This window comes from Catharus ustulatus, chromosome 8 (assembly GCF_009819885.2).
Source record: "Catharus ustulatus isolate bCatUst1 chromosome 8, bCatUst1.pri.v2, whole genome shotgun sequence".
Lineage (NCBI taxonomy): Eukaryota > Metazoa > Chordata > Aves > Passeriformes > Turdidae > Catharus > Catharus ustulatus.
In genome coordinates, this window is record NC_046228.1 from 2,885,372 (window position 1) to 2,904,661 (window position 19,290).

The following is a 19,290-nucleotide window of genomic DNA, read 5'->3' on the forward strand; positions in this document are numbered from 1 at the left end:
TCAGATTCTTTCCTGCAGCACCCACATCTCACCAAGGGACATTTCCATGCACTTCAATCTCTGCTCCTGCTCTTCCCACGTGCTCCATCCTCATCCCTGGGGTTTGTCTGTGCCAGGAGCTGGACTCGAGGATTCTTGTGGGTCCCTTCCAACTCAGGATTTTCTATGAAATCCCTTCTCCCTAGCCTGGCTTTCCCCTGGTTGGGTTTAGCCCTGTTTGGGGTCTACTTCCCTTAATTTGGTGTCATTTAATCTCCTCTGTCCAGGCTCATCCTCACCCAAATCCATCCCTTGAGCCTAAGTGCCCTCTTTATGACAGGTCTTTCAGTGAATCTGATTCCCAAAGTCAGGGGTTTTTTATCCCTGTCTGCTCCTGGCCCATTTAAAAAAATCAATTCCAAGGTTTTTCAAGGGAGATAATTAGAATGTAACTGCCTGGAACAAAAGCAGATTGTAAAATCATGTTGGGAACTAACCAAAGCACCTTTCCCCTAATCAGAAACCAGCAGGAAGCTGATCTTCAGCAATGGTTTGGGCCATTTGTCTTTATTTGCTCCTCACATGCTGAGGACGTTGTGTTTTGTGTGACAAATTTGAACTCAGGGCACTCTGGTTGTGCTCCTTATCCAGATTTTCCTTCACTGCCAGGAGCTGCTGGCAGGCACAGGGTGTCTGCATCCCTCTTTTCCTTAGCCTGGGACCAGACCTGACCCAGCCTTTTCATCCCTCCCTCTGCTCTGTCTTTGCTTTTTGACTTTTCCTGTAGTCAGCATTGGATTAGCCTCAAATTCTAAGCAGCGGATTGTGAAACCTGAACTCTCAGCAATCCAGCAAATTTTTATTAATGAGGTAGTGGTCTAAAAGGAAACAGAGCAAAAGATGAGCCAGAGGCAAATTCAAACTGATTATAGCTCCTTGCCTTGGCTGTCTGGTTTCCAGCAGGAAGAACAGTTGTCTGAGTTCAATTCCCATGGAGCTTTTGCAATGCAGATAACTCCAGCACAGAGTCAGGATCCTGTCAGGGCTGATAAATTGGTTTAGTGTTGCTTCACCCCCCAGAGCACAAAGGAAAGTCACAACAGGCCTCTCCTCCAAGAAAAAACTTCTCTGACCATCTATTTGTCAAAGGGAAAGTAACTGCTAATAATGTTTTATTTGGCAGTTTTGTGACTGCCACAACAGTCTATACTGTATAAAGGCATTAAGTGTTGTTCCCTTGCAGAATGGATTCTTGGGAAGCATCCAGGCATTTGTTCTGTCGCTGCTTTCTGTCCTGAAGTCCCACACCCAGTGTTACAAATCTGCCTTTTTGAATATTCCAGGTGGTTAAAATTTCACCTTCTGTGTAATGGGAGAGGTCAAGGCTCAGCTGTCAATCCAGTCTGGGCACCTGAGGGGAGATTGCTGGAATTCATTCTGGGAATCTGCACTGCCCCCAGGGAAAAATTAAAACAAACTTAAGGCAGTTGTGTGCAAAGCTTTAACATTGACTTGGAAAGGCTTTCCTTCCAGTAAGCCTGGAAATTCCAGTGTAGCACAACAAGCCATCCAAGCAGACATCCATTAAATTCACCACCAGTGGGATCTATTCCAGTTATTTATTGGAAGAATTAGAAGCCACCGTGCAGTGAATGTGACAAAGCTGCAGGAGAAATCTGGGCTTGTTTTGAAGCCACTGACCATGAGCTCAGACAGAAGAGCTTTGATGTCATCTCTAACTACATGGCCCAATTCTGTGCTCTACTTTATCAATTCTCTGGGGATAAAATCTCCAAAAGAGGAGCAAGGGAGTGAAAAATAGGCTAGAAAAAAATAAGAATAGGTTGTCAGACATCCTCTACCTTTTGAAGCAAACTGCCCATTTAAATACTTTATCTGTAGATAAAACCACTCTGCATTTTGAGCTAAATCCTTCCTGAAAAAAGATGTGTCCCATCAGCTCTGGGGCTGATGTCTTGGGCAAAGCTCTCTCATGTGCTGCTTCCAAGAGCCCAAAGGCTCCTCCAGCTTCTCCCCTCCTCCCAGTTTTCCCAATTTGCTGTTTGCAAAAGCTTTAGGTGTGAAACCATCTGCAGGTACCTTTAAGCTCCCCCTTTATTGTGCTGGCGGGGTCAAAAAATTGCATTTTTGTCGTTCTCCCTCAAAAGTACTTACAAATTAAGACATTGTTTAAATAATGGATTAAAAAGTCCTCTCATATTATGGCACTTGTCTAATTAATAGATTAAAAAGTCCTTCCATGTTATGGCACTTGTCTAATTTTAAACAATTGCTACTAAAATGTGAGGTGTAGGAAGTAACGTGTAGTGACAGAACTTGATACATGAAGGGATCTGTAGTATTTGAACACCTATTTCAATATCAAAGAAAACTGGATTTTATCTCCTGCTTGACACCTGATTCTGTGAAGTTCTTTATGCTTACTAATTCATTAACATACCTGCTGTACAGAAGAGCTGGAGTGTCAAAAAATGTCATCTCATAGCAAATTCACTTTCATTCTGGTAGGCTCATCTCTCTTAGGAGCCCAGAAAAAGTTGTTTTCAAAAGCTGGAGAGCAGTAATAATGTCAAGAAGGTTAAAACCAAGGGGGATGCTTTAGAGAGCGAAAGAATTACGTCAATTAGATCAGGAGTTAGAGGAGGCTGGAAAATTGTCACAGTTCCTTGAAATCAACACCTCCCTGGGTTTAGAAACATTGATGCTGCTTGAGTTTCTTCTGCCTTTTAGAGGTTTATTCTTGGGTTACTCCCTCTAGTGCTGCCATTTTTTCAGTGGGAAAATTACTTATACCTGTATTAACAAAAACAACTCTATACCTATTTTTAATTCACTTCCCCCCCCCCATTTTTATGTTTTTGTGTAAAACATTTTTATGTTTCTGTGCAAAACATTTTTATGTTTCTGTGCATCTGAAAACTCACATATTTCTGTGTCAGGCATTCTCTGGAGTCTGAACAGGGGGAGCTCAAACTCACATCTCTTTACTCCAGTAAAAGGGTCTGCATTGCTCATCCTCTCCAGTTGTGAGCCAAAAATGAAGGATTTTGGAGATTAAGGAGAGTAAATATTCATATTTTTGAATCTCAAATGGTCCTTGGGTTGAGACAGTCACAAGGTCACCGTGGTGTTCAGTTCAGACAAGGTGCTGGAAATTCAGATGTTGGCTAGGGAAACTTCTGGCTCAGCACCCCTCTTGTCTTTGAGCACCTTCATGCTCCTAAAAAGCACAGCTGATGCCAGAGCTATTTCCAGATATGGCCTCTCAGGTCTGGGTTTTCAGAAATTCTGGGCAAAGTTCAGTCTCAGTTTTCTGCACCTTTGGAAATCAGCTAGCCAGCAGTTGTTTCCATAAGCATGCTCTAAAAAAAAAATGTCCCTTTTAAAATTAATATAATCTCCAATTATCATATTACCTCAGGGAGGGAGGTCTGGTGGTGCTTAACAGAGCTCTTTGGGGCTCTTGTGCATTTTAATTGAGTGAATAATTGTAAAACACTTCAGGGTCTTTTGGTAAAAGGCTCTGTATAAACATTGCCATAATGCTGAATAATCAGGTTGTGATGTGGACTGGAAGAAATGAACCCTATAAATAGATGTGTATATACATATAGTGTGTGTGTACACCAAAATTTGGGACAGAGCAACACAGTTCCATTAGAAAAATCCTGCAGCTCATGAATAAGAAGTAAAAAGTGAGATTGGATAGTGATAATCATAATAATCAAAATGTTTTCATGATATGGTGAGCCTGTAGCTTATCCTCCTGTGCAATGGGCAGAGAACTCCCAGAATCATTGTGTGAGCCCTTCAGTGATGCTTGCTGTGACACAGATCTGTGGTGTTTGATGGAGGAGGAGCTCAGGGCAGGTGGAGTTCTGAGGTGTAGGCAGGCAGGATTTGGGGGAAGCAGAGGAGCTCCACCATCCTGAGGAGCTGCTGCAGTGCAGCTGCAGGGGTCTGGGTGTCCTGCAGCTGAAGGCAGTGCCCCATTGTCTTAGTTTGGAGGACAGGTGTCTGCTGAGAAAGGCAGGAGCTTCTCTTTGAAATGGAGAATGTAAACCCCCTCTCTCCAAATTATTATAATTTTGAAATCAAGAGGCTCTCAGGCAAAGATATGGGAATTAGGAATAACAGTTCTTTACTAGGGAAATTAAAATAGAAATACAGCACTACAAAGAACAAACCCCAAACCCTGACACAGTCAGAGTACAACCTGACACCCGTCAGGCAGGGTGTTGGCAGCAGTCCCATCCCATGGTGGCTGCATCCTCCTGCAGTGACAGATGTGGCTCAGCTGGAGCAGTGCTCCTGGACAAGGTGCAGTTTCCCTCCGGAGCTCCAGTGGGGATGTGGAGAAATCCGGTTTTCCTCTGGAGTCCAGTGGAGAAAGGGGCTCCCTTAGTGTCCCAAAACCTCTGTTTTTATCTTGGTAAGAAATGTTGGGCTCTTCCCCCTGTCTGGAGCAACTCCCAATGGGATGCAGTAATTTTATCAGTCCCACAGTGGGACTCAATGGCCATGAGCAGAAAATGACTGGCTGGAGGAAGGATGGGTTGTGAAAAGATAAAGAACAATGCCCTGCCTGGTTTCAATGGATGGCCCATTAGCAGAATATCTCCCACAGAGATAAGGATCACTGCCCCACCCTCAACAGATGGTGATGAAATAGAGATGACAGAGATGAGCTTGAGAGGAGAGGAGAGGAGAGGAGAGGAGAGGAGAGGAGAGGAGAGGAGAGGAGAGGAGAGGAGAGGAGAGGAGAGGAGAGGAGAGGAGAGGAGAGGAGAGGAGAGGAGAGGAGAGGAGAGGAGAGGAGAGGAGAGGAGAGGAGAGGAGAGGAGAGGAGAGGAGAGGAGAGGAGAGGAGAGGAGAGGAGAGGAGAGGAGAGGAGAGGAGAGGAGAGGAGAGGAGAGGAGAGGAGAGGAGAGGAGAGGAGAGGAGAGGAGAGGAGAGGAGAGGAGAGGAGAGGAGAGGAGAGGAGAGGAGAGGAGAGGAGAGGAGAGGAGAGGAGAGGAGAGGAGAGGAGAGGAGAGGAGAGGAGAGGAGAGGAGAGGAGAGGAGAGGAGAGGAGAGGAGAGGAGAGGGAGAGGGAGAGGGAGAGGGAAAAAGAAAAGAAAAGAAAAAAAAGAAAGGAAAAGAAAAGAAAAGAAAAGAAAAGAAAAGAAAAGAAAAGAAAAGAAAAGAAAAGAAAAGAAAAGAAAAGAAAAGAAAAGAAAAGAAAAGAAAAGAAAAGAAAAGAAAAGAAAAGAAAAGAAAAGAAAAGAAAAGAAAAGAAAAGAAAAGAAAAGAAAAGAAAAGAAAAGAAAAGAAAAAAGAAAAGAAAAGAAAAGCCTGTGCTGGGCAGGGAGGTGCTGGTACAAAGAATCCTCTCTTGTTAAATGGGACCTGACAGAGTGCTGATGCCACTTCACTTAGTTAATGGAAGGATCCATCTAATACAGGCCAAATGCAGAACTGCCTACAGGAACCTGGCATTTGGAGGGCTGGAGTGCTTGAAATATAAATGAATGGGACAAGCCCAGGCTCTGTTTCCCAAGGAATTGATTACCAGGGGTCCTCTGATAACTCTGAAGGTCCTCTTTGCAGGAGCAGGCAAAGCTGTTTTTGTTGGAAGCTGGGATATTTGTTGCTGGGGATTAAACACATCTTTTAAGCACCAAGGAGACACCAAGGAATGCTGTGGATTCAAAAGGGGTAGAAAGACTGAAATATTTTTCCTTGCTGTAAAGCCTGAGGAGACTGATGGCAGTGCTGGGAACAATTTGAGTTCTGTAGAGTTGTACTCACAGCCAGAGCAGTTTGACAAAATGATCCATTGTGTATTAAATCTACAGATTCAGGCAGTGTAAAAAATGTATGGGACACAGTGTTTTAGAATCAGAGTTAGGCTGGACTAAAGTTTCCTTTCTCTTTCCAACTGTAAAAAAAAAAATAGCAATCTGTAACAGAAAATGTCTGGAGTGAAGATGAATGGAGTTTAAAGGCTGCTGATGAATTTTTTACCTCTGGAATGTTCTCTCATGGTGTTTATGAGCTGGTTTTCCAACAGAACAAGTGTCTGAGCTACCACAGAAAGCACCAACATCCCTGTTTAGATACCACTGAAATCTTGGAGAGAGGTCAAGGACTGACTTTAGTGTGGAGACCCCATTCCCCTCTCCCACCCTAGGGCAGCTCCTTCCAGGTGAGATCAGAAGCCTCTTACAGATAGTGGGAGGAAGCTCCTGCATTTGTTCAGAGGATGAATTCCTTTCACATCACCATTCCTCTGCCATTTTTCACAAGCTCCAGATCCACTCAAACATTGGTTTGAGCACCCCTGGCATCTGATACTTGTGACTTCCCATCCCATCTGCCAGGGATTTCATTCTCCTGATGAAACAGCTTTAAAATTGCAAAGACAGACAAAATACAGCCTAAAATCACAACAATCAAGCGCTGTGGCTGTTACATGGAACTTTATTGGTCAAAATTGAAGACTGGTTGTGCATCAGAATATCACATTAAAGATCAATCAAGTTCCCAAGGAAATACCAGTTGGCACCAATTGATGTGGGATCTTCTCTTGCATGCTGTGGTTGCCCTGAAGTTTCTCTGTTTCCACCAGCTGGGTTTATTTCTGGGTTTTTATTGCTTTATTTGGGGATTAGTTGGTAAAGAAGAAGCATTTCAGGAAATGTCATCATGTGCCATGTGCTGTGCTGATGTCAGCTGAGGAAATCAGCGTCAGGAGCAGGAAAAGCCAGAAGATGAATGGATCTCTGAATTCAAAATAGGAAACAGCTTGAAGTTCCTTTTGGGGAAAAGCTCATTCATCAGCAGTGACACAATTTCACCTCTGGCACAGAGAGAGGGCTCTGCCCTGCTGCTGATGGACAGACACACCTCACGTCCATGCAAATGGTCCTGGGAATGCAGGGATGCCAAGGAACAGCCCTGAAACATTGGCAGTTTTCAGTGAACAGATTGACATCACAGAACTGCTGAGCTGAGAGGTGTCACAAGGAAATCTGCATGAGTTGTGTTCCTGATTTCACTCCCTGTGAGCTGTGTGTCTCCTTGTCTCACCCCAGTGGATATCAAAGTAAACCCTGAAGAGCAGGATCTTGCCTGCATGGTGCAGTATTCATTTATTCACACTTTGATATGAGGGTTGTGTCTGATCCAGCCCTCATCAGGATTTATCACTCAGCTATATCTGGGTTTCTTTGTTTTTTCCTGCTCTTTGGCAGGAACATGCACCCATCCACTTGTTCACAGTCACATACACAGAATTTTGTGAGTTTTTTTCCCAGTCACACTGAGGGTAGGACAGAAGTTTGTGGTGTCCTGTTAAGAATATCTCCAATTGCTCAATATAAAATGGTCAGTAGTTTTCCAAGAGCCTTTATTTTCTGTTCCATTACTCCCAGTACCTTCCCTGTCCTCCCTTGGGGCCCAGCTAACAGCCTGGCTCCTACCTCCTGCTATTCTGAAATTTCTTTATTTATCTTAGACTCTGTCATTTTGCTGAAACATTGATATTTTCCAGCAATCAGCTTATTACATGGAGATGCCTATTAGCTTTCTGAAGTCATATGTCAGTGAAACTCAAAACTGTTTACTTTAACTTGACAAGCCCTATAGTGATATTGGAAAATTATTTTCTTCTTCAGACTCATGTTTATGTTCTTTTCCAATGAGCTGGCTGTTTTATTGCAAAAGAAACTGTAAAAGAGGTAATTTTAACTAGGCACAAAATATATTCTGTTCTGTAATGTATCCATAACCTTCTAGAAGATCCTAATTAACTTCCTTATGTCAGCATAGGAAGCTCTATTGCATTTGTAGCTGCCAAACATTTCTTTCTTTTTAATAGAAATTATCCTTTCAAAGACCTACGGGCATCATCATTCCCAAAACAAGCTTTTCATTGGGGGATATCAGAAACACCAGGAGATTAATGGAAGTCTGAAGTTCAGCAGTGCAGAATTTTTCTGTCTGTTATCTGCCAGGATAACAATCCTAATAACACGTGGGTGACACAGAGCACTCAGTGAGTAAAGTGAGGTTGCCAGGTTGGCTCCTGAGCTGCTGAAATGTTGGGTGACTGCTGGGCCAGGGAGTGACAAAGGTGTGGAGTGAGGGCACAAGCTGCTCTACAAGGTGTTTGTGGCACAGGTTCAATGGGACTCAATGTGGACGTGAGGATTTTGGGGAAATTGTTCCCTGTGAAGGTGGAGAGAGCCTGGCACAGGTTGCCCAGAGCAGCTGTGGGTGGAGCAGCCACAGGAAGGGTCCATGGCCAAGCTGATGGGGCTTGGAGCACCCTGGGATAATGGAATTCACAGAATTCACAGAATTTTGGGTTAGAAGAGACTTCAGGACCATTGAGTCCAACCCAGCCCTAACACCTCAACTAAACCATGGCACCCAGAGCCACATCCAGGCTTTTATAAACACATCCAGGGATGGTGACTCCACCACCTCCCTGGGCAGGAATTCCAGTGCTTTATCACTCTTCCTGTGAAAAACTTTTTCCTAATAGCCAACCTAATTTTCCCTTGATGCAAGTTGAGACTGTGTCCTCTTGTTCTGTTGGTTGCTGCCTGGAAGGAGCCCCTGGAGGTGGAATGAAATGGTCTCCAAGTCCTTTTCCAACCATCCCATTCCATGGCTCTGGATCCAGGACACCTCAGCACAGAGCAGTCTCAGCAGCCCCTGGACACTGAGCTGTGTCACTTGGTGCCTCCTCTGTGGGGCAAACTGCAGCCATCCATCAGCACAAGCAGAATTAATTTCTGCCAGAGGAAAACACCAATTACCTGCTGATATTTGTACTGCACAGGATGGGTTTGTTTGCACTGTCTGGGTGTTTTGCAAAAGCAGTGGGAGCTGTTCTGTGTCTGCACTCTGCAGTGGGAATTCCAAACAGGAGCATTTCCAGCACAGTGCCCTTACAGTCCTGCTGATTTAAAATAAGAACTGTCTTTGCTTTAATCATGCAGTTCCCAAATTCAGCTTTGATGAATTGCAGAAGAAGACTCTTATCAAGTGACAGTGGGTTTTTGATTTTATTCTTTTTTTTTTCCTGAAAAGAGCAGGAAGTTTGCTGCTCTGCAGAGCAAGATGAATGAATTTGCCATTTGAGGCTGAATTTTCCAAGAAGAATTAGAATCTTTTGCAGTCCTGCAAATGCAGGACAATACTTGTAAACCCAGCATTTCTTTAGGCTCACAATCATAATTTGCATTATAATTCCAGATGCAAAAGAGGAAGAAGGAATTTCAAATGCAAACACATCCAATCCTTAAGAGCAGCTACAAAATGGAGAGAAAAAGTGAAAATTCCCTTACTTAAAGTCAGAAATTATTATTATTATTATTATTATTATTATTATTATTATTAATGTATTTGGCTTGATTTCACAGTGAATTCTGTGTGATAAAAACTGAACACAATCTTGTGGTTAAGGCACAGATGTGCTAAAATGTCACCAGTGTGACTGGAGAGAGAGGTTTTCATCTCATATAACAACCTTCCTTTTGTCTCCATGTGGTTTTTCTCCAGCTATCCATTCCCCATGGTCTTCAGTAGCTGCAGCAGAAAGGACCTGGAGAACAGCCTGGAGAAAGGAGTGGGAATGTGTCTCTTTAACCTGCCTGAAGTCAAGGAGTCCTTTGGTGGCCAGAAGTGTGGGAATGGCTATGTGGAGGATGGAGAGGAGTGTGACTGCGGGGAGCCTGAGGTAAGACACACCTGGGAGTTACTGCTCATGTCCTGCCTGCAGGTTTTGCACAGTGCAGGCTTGGTTTGGTGTGTTTGGTGTAAAACAGAGCTCTCCCTTCTCTGCTTCCATCCCATCAGTTCAAACCTCAGAAGTGCAGGGAGTCTCGAGTGCATTCGAGCTGCCGGAGTTCAGGCAGGGCTTGGGTTAAGAATGTGCTCAGTTCATCCTTAGAGAGCAAAGCCTGGCTTGTCCACCAGACTGGCCACGACCTCGTGCTCCCAGAAGTTCCTTTCAGCCTCAGCTAGTCAGCCAAACTCAAAGGAAGTTTGAGAACTTGGCTTGAATTTCTCAAGAGAACGTGTGTTGGTTGAAGGTTTGTTTCCATCACTGAGAAGCCACTCGTGTGTTTGTATTTATGTCAGGGTAACCATAGAAACTGAGAAACCATGGAATGGTTTGGGTTGGAGGGACCATAAAGATAATCTCATACCCCCTGCCATGGCAGAGACACCTCCCACTGTCCCAGGTGGCTCCAAATCCCAGCCCAGCCTGGCCTTGGGCACTGCCAGGGATCCAGGGGCAGCCACAGCAAATCTGGGCACCTGTGCCAGAGCCTCACTACCCATATATATAACACTATATAAATAGAAATATTCATATTGGCCAGGTATTCTTCACTGCAGCTTCAGTTTTTAGGTACAAGACCTTTCTCTCCTCCACTGCAGGATTTTTCTTTCCCTCTAGCCAATTACCTCCCAGCAGAAACAGCCTTCAGTGCCTCCCAAACAGATTGCTGCTGCTTCAAAGATTGTTCCATTTAGTTCAGTGGATGTGTCACAGGACTCCTCAGATCAGCAGGAGATAGGCAAAACCTGGGGGTCAAATAATATCCAAGCTGGCATCCTTATCCCTTCTACATCCCATCCTCATTGGCTTTATTGAACTTCTCTCTGATTATCTGAATTAAAGGCAGCAGCAGGGGGATTTGTTTTCCTGTGATAAATAGGGACCTACAGACAAAAGAGATGGGGGCAGTTAAAACAACAAGATATGCTGCATCCTGCCTATGGAGTGTACTGGATTTGTCCAAGCCATGAGGATTTTGTGACAGTTCACTCACTCTGGAGGGTAACAAGGTTGGAGGAAGCAGCCTTATCTCCTTGTTTAAAGTCAATAGAGTGCAAGCAGCTTGCAAATGTCTTTCTAACCCAGTTATCTTTCTTGTTTTCATTTCTGAACGTTAGTGATACCTTTTCAAGTCAAAGCCACTTAATGTCAGCAAGCACTGGCTTGATTTGCCTCTTCTTTCTGGCTTTTTGCCTTTTTAGTTATATTGGGAAAACTGAGTCTTAGGTGCAATTAAATTTATTTGGGATTTACTGCTCTAATCTGAATAGTTCCAGAAAACCTGTGTAATTAGTTACTAATTCACTTCCCAGTCATTTATACCAGCTGGGTTCTGCCCCATAGGGTTTCAGCACCCCAAGAATGAGTGATATTGGGATTAAATTCTGTGAGGGTGGGCAGGGCTGGTACAGGGTCCCAGATTTGCTGTGGCTGTCCCTGGATCCTGGCAGTGCCCAAGGCCAGGTTGGACATTGGTGTCACTGCCATGGCTGGGGTGGAACTGGATGATTTTTGGTCCCTTCAAACCCAAACCATTCCATGATTTTATGATCCTAACAATTTTAGATTATTTGCCTCATGTGCTGCCATGTCTGTGGAAGGAGGGTTAATATAGGTTATAGATGGAAAGATAAAAGAATGAAGAGAAGTAAAACCCCTCAGTCTTTGAAAGATTAAAATGTGTCTTTTATAATAACCAGCAAACAGAAAATTACAAATTGCTAACTCAGAAGTCAGATAAATTACTTGCAAATGCAATTAGGAGTGAGTGCCCAAAGAGCTGTGACATGCCAGGGACGAGTCAACATGGCTTTTGTGCCAGGAACTCTTGTCTTACAAAATCTTGTCTTACAAAATCTTGTCTTAGAAATCCATCACAGTGCTCTGAAGAGTTTAATAAGTGGATGGAAAGGGACAGGACTGTCACTGCAGCCTGTGGGTGAGGAGTTCAGAGAGGCTTTGGGCCAAACCTTCCACCAAAGCTTCTCTGGGAGATTGAGCAGCTGTAAAAGAGGGAAAACTGCTTGGGTTAAAGGATAAGAAATAGAACCAGGTGTAAATCATCCATTTCATGCACTGGAAGATCTGCTGTGCTGAATCCATGAGATGTGTCCTGGGGACTACACAGCTCAGCATTTTCATAAAGAGCCTGGGAAGAGGAATAGTCTTTAATTTACTGATAATATTAGTTAGGCTGCTAGAGATGAACACTGGCTGTGAAGGACTGCAGAGAAACCTTCTGAGGCTGCTGGAACAGGCATTAAGATGAGAAATGGGACTCACTGAGGAGTGATGCACATTCCAAAAACACAAAGAAGATGATGGACTCTGAGCTGACTCTGACCATGGAGGAACAAGACTTCATACTGCAATAAATAGTCTCATGAAAATGTCAGCCCAGTGCTCAGGAGTGGTCTAAAAGGTAAATAGGTTGTTAGAAAGTACTAGGGGAGAAATAGGGAAACAAAACAAAGCACCAGCAGACCTCTATAAATCTGCTGTGCCTGAAGCTGCTTGTGCAGGTTTTCCCAACCCCTCCCTGATCCCAGGGAGGATAAAGCAGAGTGAAAAAAGATTGAGAGAAAAGCAATAAGGTGGTTCAAAGTTTTGAAAGGGCTCTGGCTGGAAAAGAAGAAAATGAAGGAAAATGCAGCATAAGCTGATAAAATCGTGAGGGGAATGGAAAGGGTGAGGGAAGAGAGATTGTCCCCCATGAGAAATGAGCAGATGAAATTAGAAAATGGCAGGTTTCAAACAAGCAGAAGGAGCTGATCCCCTGACTTTGGTTACCTGTGCTCTGACTCTTACAGGTGCCAAAAATGCCCCTGGAGCCAAGGGGGAGCCAAGGGAAAGGCAGGAAGGGAAAGTGTCAATGTCCTTAAACATCTTCTGCTGGCTCCTCCCAGGGGGACACAGGGACAGAGGAGCTATGGACTGACCCAGAGGGGTCTGTCTTGTGTTCTTAGAAAAGAGAGGGTGAAAGCCAGGTGTCCTGTCCACAGGATAGAGCCTGACATCACAAAGGGGTGCTGGAATTGTTCTGGAGTTGGGCTGCTCTGATGCTGTTGTTAATAATAATAATAATAATAATAATAATAATAATAATAATAATAATCTCCAGCACAGCAGTAATTTCAGGTGCCAGCCTCCATCCTCCAAAACCCTGGCGAGCCTTTCTTGTTTTTTCGCTTGTTTATGTTAAAATCATTCCTGACAATTTGATAGCCCAGGCACAAAAACTATTTACCAAGCTCATTCCCTGCAATGAGCAGTAAGTGAGACAGAAATTGGAAATTTCAGAGGAGAGCTGTGTCTTTATCCCAGCCTGCCTGTGGAATGCTGAGTGCTGCTGGGGGCAGAGGATGGGGCACTGCAGCTGCCTGTTTGAGAAGGACCTTAATGGGACTGACACTTTGCTCTGCTTATCTCAGATTGTTTTTGAGGTGAGTTTATAAAACGTGCCTCTGTGCAGAGGAATGTTATTCCTGACATGCAGCAGCTGCACAGAAATATTTCTGTAGCCTGCTGCCTTCCTGTGATCCAAAACAGGAGCAGGAAGTTGTTCCTCTGCTTCAGAGCACAGTTGGCTTTTTACATCCAGGAAGATATTACCTAAAATAAAGTGAAATGCTGAGAATCCTCCTGGTTTTTGCTGGTCAGTCAGTCCCTGCCTCCCAGCTGGGAAGCTCTGAGAAGCCAGTGAAGTAACAAGAAGCTGTGAACATGACTCTAACCCCCTCATTCTTCCTGTGCTCCCTGTATGGTTAGTGATCCCTGGCTAAGTCAAACAGACTTAACACAGCTGAAGAGCAATTTTATCTGCTGCTATTTCTGTGAGAGAGATGAGATTCCAGCTCAGCTGGTGTAACTTGCAGCTTGTGGGCATTATCTTGGAAAAACAAATCCATTCTTTTCTGAGGCTCCTTACAAGCTCGTTCTACTGACAATAAAGTTTGCAGGAGCCCACACACGGCACCATCTAATCCACAAGTGTGAAATTGGGATGTATCAGTGAGTGAGGCTGCAATTCATGTTCATTCCATATCTCAGAGCTCTGTTACTGCTGTACTCTGATAAGGGATTACATGGAATCCTGTCGTTGTCCTCCTCTGTGGCAGCCCCAGCCTCCATCCAAGCAGGAGCCTGGCCAGCAGCAATCACAAAATTGAGCTGTAGTTGTGATGCTCTGCAACTGCAGAGCAGCTCCTGGATCCTCTCTGGAGGCAGTGGAATCATTCCACTGATTCCTGTGGAAACGAAACACCCCAGGGCTCCATCAGGATTGATGTCAGCGTGCTTGGGTTGTTTGTGACATTTGGGATTAAATCCATAGCTGGAGTGAACCAGCCCTCCTCAGCAGCTTCTCTGGCTTTACTACACTTATTGGGCTTGTTGAATCTGAGGGCAGACAAGGCAGTTTGGATCAGGTTGTCGAATTTCATGCATAATTCATGATTTCATGCCCAGCTTTTCTTGGCAGAGCTATAGGCAGCCTCTTGATTTAGGGCTCGTTGTGAGTGAACGTTGTCTGCTCTGAATTTCCCTCCCAAATTCATGCAGGAATGTACAAACCGGTGCTGTAACGCGACCACCTGTGCCTTGAAGCCGGGAGCAGTGTGTGCACATGGGCTCTGCTGCCAGGACTGCCAGGTGAACCACGGGAAATGTCTCTTTGCAGGTGGGGAGGGCACAATTCCACGTTTGCCCCTGCTCCAGGGCAGTATGCAAGGATGGAGGACAAGTAAATTGGTATTGATGGGCATTAAGACACTTGTGTGTCATGTGAGCAATTAAAAAATTCCCAAAATATAAATTATTGAAGGAGCAAATCAACAGATTATTTGAATTCTCTCTGTGCTGTTGGTGGCCCCTTCAGTTGCTCATGCAAAACTTCTTTTTCATGAACTTTTGTGTGCTTTCATTTTTCTCATTCTTACATGGTAAGCATTCATTAAATGTTGAACCCTCTTTTTTGGGGGAAGGCTCTTAAATTATTAATTTTATCAACAGCATATGTATTTTTAATAGCAGATTTTAATAGCTGTTGTGGTCTCCTAACACTCTATAAAAGCCAACTTGCCACAGGCATTTACCTGCTTCCATTCTCAGACCCTCCCTTGCCCATGGGCTAATAAAGCATCCAGCAAGTTGCCATCATGTCTGTGGCAACCCACGAGCTTGGAGCAGCAAGGGATCCCCACAGCCAGGATTTGCTTTTTAGCAAAATCAATCTTCATGTCTTTGCTTTTTACCAAAGGCAATGCGATTAAAATTCAGGGCTGCTCCCAGAGCACACCCAACTTTTGTGGCTGCTGTTGAGAGGGAATGTTCAGATGGGCACATTCCACCATCTGTTCCAAAACAAAATATTATTTTCCATGGGAAATACAGGACAGAAACAGTTACATGGACTAGTGTTGTAATTAAGTTTGAGAGATCTTGATGCCCATCACAACAACATTTCCGTGCAGGAAATGTAACTCCATAGATTCATTCAGGTTCAAGATCTACTCAAGGTCATTGTATTGAACCTTCCAGCCTGGGAATTGTTTGGCATCTGAATCCACAATCAAGTGGGCTGGTGGTTCCTGAGCCCTGACACAGCCCAGTGTTCTGTGATCAGCTGCCCTGGATGGAAAATCTCTGATCTGACTTTGTCCCAGTGCTCCAGATCCTCCTTTTTTGTGTTCAGACACGATGAAGGAGCCACCTGCAGACATCAGGGCTGGGGCTGCCCTTTGTCTTGAGCCATGTGAGCCGTGTGTGTGGCTTCATCTGACCCTCCTTCCAGCCACATCCTCCCAGCACGGCTCAGATCAGAGCTGAGCAATCCCTGCCCTGCCCTCTGCAGCCAGCTGGGGCTGGGCAGCGGAGCAATCACCTCCTGCCCTGCATGGCTGACCCAGCCACAGCACAGCCCTTGAAGCTGTGTGTGTTTGCAGCTCAAGCCAGCGGGGATTCCTTGCCGAGAGTCGAGCAATTCCTGCGACCTGCCCGAGTTCTGCACCGGGGCCAGCGCGCAGTGCCCGGCCAACGTGTACCTGCACGATGGGCACGCGTGCCACGGCGTGGATGGCTACTGCTACAACGGCATCTGCCAGACCCACGAGCAGCAGTGCATCACCCTCTGGGGCCCAGGTGAGTGCCAGCCTCTGGCAGAGCCTCAGGGGGAATAAACAGCTGGAGGATGCAGCAGCAATCTGTGGCTGTTTGGATCTCTGATTCGTTCCAGCCTTGGTTTGCTGTCGTGTTGGTTTCTCTCACTGCAAATGGATGGGTGGGCTTAGACAAATCGTTTCCTCCTGGCTTTGATATGGCCTGGTGTTACCCCACAGAGTGCTGGATGCTCCTGGCAGGTTGGAATCACAGCCCTTGTCAGGCTGCTGGGTGAGCTGCTTCCTCCTGTGCTCCAAGCAGCTCATCTGCCAGACAGATGTGTCTGCTCCATCCCAGCCAGGGCTCAGCTTCTGACACTAACATGGGACTCCTGGATCATTGGTGTATTTTATCAACTGGTGTCACCTGGAAACTGCCTCCTGACAGTGCTTTTAGCAGGCTGTGCTCTGAAGCAGAAAGGGATTTTATTCCCCCATGGGAATTTGCTCCCTTTTTGCAGAAATCTGGTAACATGAGTTCTTGAGTTGTTCTCAGCCTCTATCCCAGGGAAGCTGTTCACCTTTCTATAAAGCCCTGTGACCCTTCCACTGCACTGCAAGTATTAACTCAGCATTTTGGTATGAATCCAAATCATGTCTCCTTCAGCATCTCTAACCTTCTATCTCAAATTTGAAAAACATTTACCTCTCCTAAGGAGAAGCATTACTTAGAGGTAGATGTAATTATTTCTTTTAAACTCACTTTTCTCTTTCAATTCAGTATCTCTAACTCTGCTCCAAAACTTCTCTATCAATATAATGACACACAGATGTTTCCCTTGGTCAAAACCCTCTCCAGAACTCCACTGAAGAATTTATCTGTTTCCTTCCCTGAGAACATGGACTTTTTACAATCTCCCTTTTAAAGAGCATTAAAGCATCTCAAGAACCAGCCCCAGTGGTACAGGCAGCAGGTCAGCTTGGCCACGTGGGTGGAAGAACATGTTCAGGAGCTGCAGTTCAGAATGAAACTCCTCACGTGGAACAAAGCGTGCCTCTGCTGCGCTCCCCCAAATCCCACGCGTGTCATAGAGCTGATATGAGCTCATGGAGCCATGGACAATTATAGCCTCCAGTCTTAGTCAGACTGGGACTTCTAATCCCTGGATACAGAGACATTTTCTCGTGTAGAAAGCAAAAATCTCCTCCTGAACCGGTTTCCCATGCTGTGGAAAGTTACTCGGTCAGGCTGTTCGTGGTTTCAGTGGCTGAGAAAAATTCCTCTAGAGGTCAAGGAGCTGAATTGTGCAGCTCCTTGCCAGGTCTGCTTCCTAACACAGCAATTCCACCAAAGCCCTGGGCTCCCCTAATTCTTTCCTGTCTTCCTTCTTGGGACTGTTCAATATGGGCAGTGCTGTGCTGGAGGCTCCAGGGCCCAGGCTGGGGGAGTCTGTTTATGGTGATGTTTGCTAAGAACAGATTTCAAACAGACTTTGACTGGAAAACCCTTTGGTTTTGTCTTGGGAAGGCCCAAGATAAGGATTTTAAATAGGGCAGATGGGACATGACCAACCCTGAACTCAAAGTCATAATTCTTGCCACATTTTTGGAATTATAAATTAAAAATAAACACGGAATCCCAGAATGGTTTGGGCTGGAGGGACATCAGAGATCATCCATGAGCAGGGACACCTTGCACTAGACCAGGTTGCTTCAAGCCCTATCCAACTGGCCTTGGACACTTCAAATAATGCCTGTATTGTGGATTTAAAAACTAGGGATGTGAATATCCACTGCTCTATCACAGCTCTGGCTGAAGCAGAAGCTGGCAGATGTGGGGTGGAACAGGAGAGAGGTGGGTGTCTCATGCAGTTAGAAAAATATCATGGTGCAGATTTAAAAAACTACACATCAGATTTGACATTCTAAGATGTTTTCTCTGGACTTTGTATCAAAAATATACTTTTGCCAGGTTGTTGTGTCTGATTAGAACTGTTTGTAACAACTGCCTGTGTTGAAGTAGTTTCATGGTTTAAAAAAAAAAAATTCCCCTCTCTAAAGAAAAAAACAGAATACAATTCATTTTCATTCTCTCCTTATTTTCTTCTTCCCAGCAGGAGAAATCCATGCAGAGCAAAATACAATAACTTTCCCTAAAATAATATTCGGTATATTGAATTCCTTATTAATGTCTTCCCTTGTACATCTTTCCTGATTCATCAGGTTACAGATGTCCAGAAGCCCAATGATAAATGTCAATCTTCATGTTTTTAGAGCTATTTAAAGGAAAATGATGAACACTGTCAGAGCTTGTTTACATTAGGCTGAGCAGTAGGAACCTGTTTCCAGAAAAGCACTTGCATTTCCGTGGGGTTGTTTTTGTTACTCTCAACACAGTGATTCTGATAAAGTAGAAGATTTTTAAAATTTTTTGCTCTTTCTTATCTGCATGGAAAGCTGTAGGAAGGAGAAGGGAGGAGCTCCTGGGGACAATCTCTGAAAATAGCCATGAATTCCTCTCAGAGCCCAGGTTGATTCCAGTCTGCTCCCAGAACACCCAGAACTCTCCATTCTCTCTCCCTCCATAATTCATGTCATTTTTATCCTTGGGGAGCAGGAAATGCTGGTGACCTTTCTCGGTCCGTATTCAAAAATATCAAATTGCACTGATCTGACCTATTGATAGCAGTGACTGAAAATGCATCAATGGTGATGCTTTGTGTGGTGTCTGTGACTGCACTGGCATTTTGCAGGAGAAGGATACACAGATGGAGCTGCTTCAGACAGAGAAATCATTGATCACCAAGCAACAGAAGATTCTCAACTTTAAACTCATGGCTTTTTCCACATTGACAAGGAAATGATTCTTTAGGGACGTTTGTCAGTTTGTTTTCCTGCGTTTCCCCAAGTGGGGAAAGAGCAATGATTTTGGGGAGCCAATGGCAGGCATTGATTTAATAATTAGAACACATTTAAATGTGTTGCATGGACATGGCCATTTGTTTGGGCAGGAACATTCTTAATTTAGATGTCAATATTTGTTACTGTGTGAGAACTTTGCAGGTTTTGCCAGGTAGAGCCCTACAGACACAAAATAAATGCTGCCCACCTCAGATATCTGACCAAACCACTGCTAACTTGCTTTTGAAAGAAAAAAATGCTAATTGTCCAAGCACTGCAATTTTCAGAATTCAATAAAATTAAACTATTTTGATCATCACAGATTTATGGCCAGGCCTTTTTCTTCTGGAGATGGGAAAGATTAAATAATATTCTCAGGGGTGGTGACATCATTCTCCTTAAATGCAAAAAAAATGCTCAACCCCATCTTGCTCTTGCCCAGACAGATCAGGGATC

The 19,290-nt window shown here is 44.5% G+C and overlaps 1 protein-coding gene across 1 annotated transcript in view; it reads left to right on the top strand.

Moving 5' to 3' along the window:
- The window catches only part of ADAM12 (ADAM metallopeptidase domain 12), a gene marked incomplete at its 5' end in the record, with an annotated part of 173,682 nt that overhangs the window by 134,366 nt on the left and 20,026 nt on the right, over positions 1 to 19,290 (top strand). The window contains 3 exons of the mRNA XM_033066008.1: positions 9,553 to 9,730; positions 14,399 to 14,488; positions 15,781 to 15,976. Of these exons, the coding sequence (XP_032921899.1) occupies positions 9,553 to 9,730; positions 14,399 to 14,488; positions 15,781 to 15,976 (464 nt within the window). The remainder of the gene's footprint in view (positions 1 to 9,552; positions 9,731 to 14,398; positions 14,489 to 15,780; positions 15,977 to 19,290) is intronic.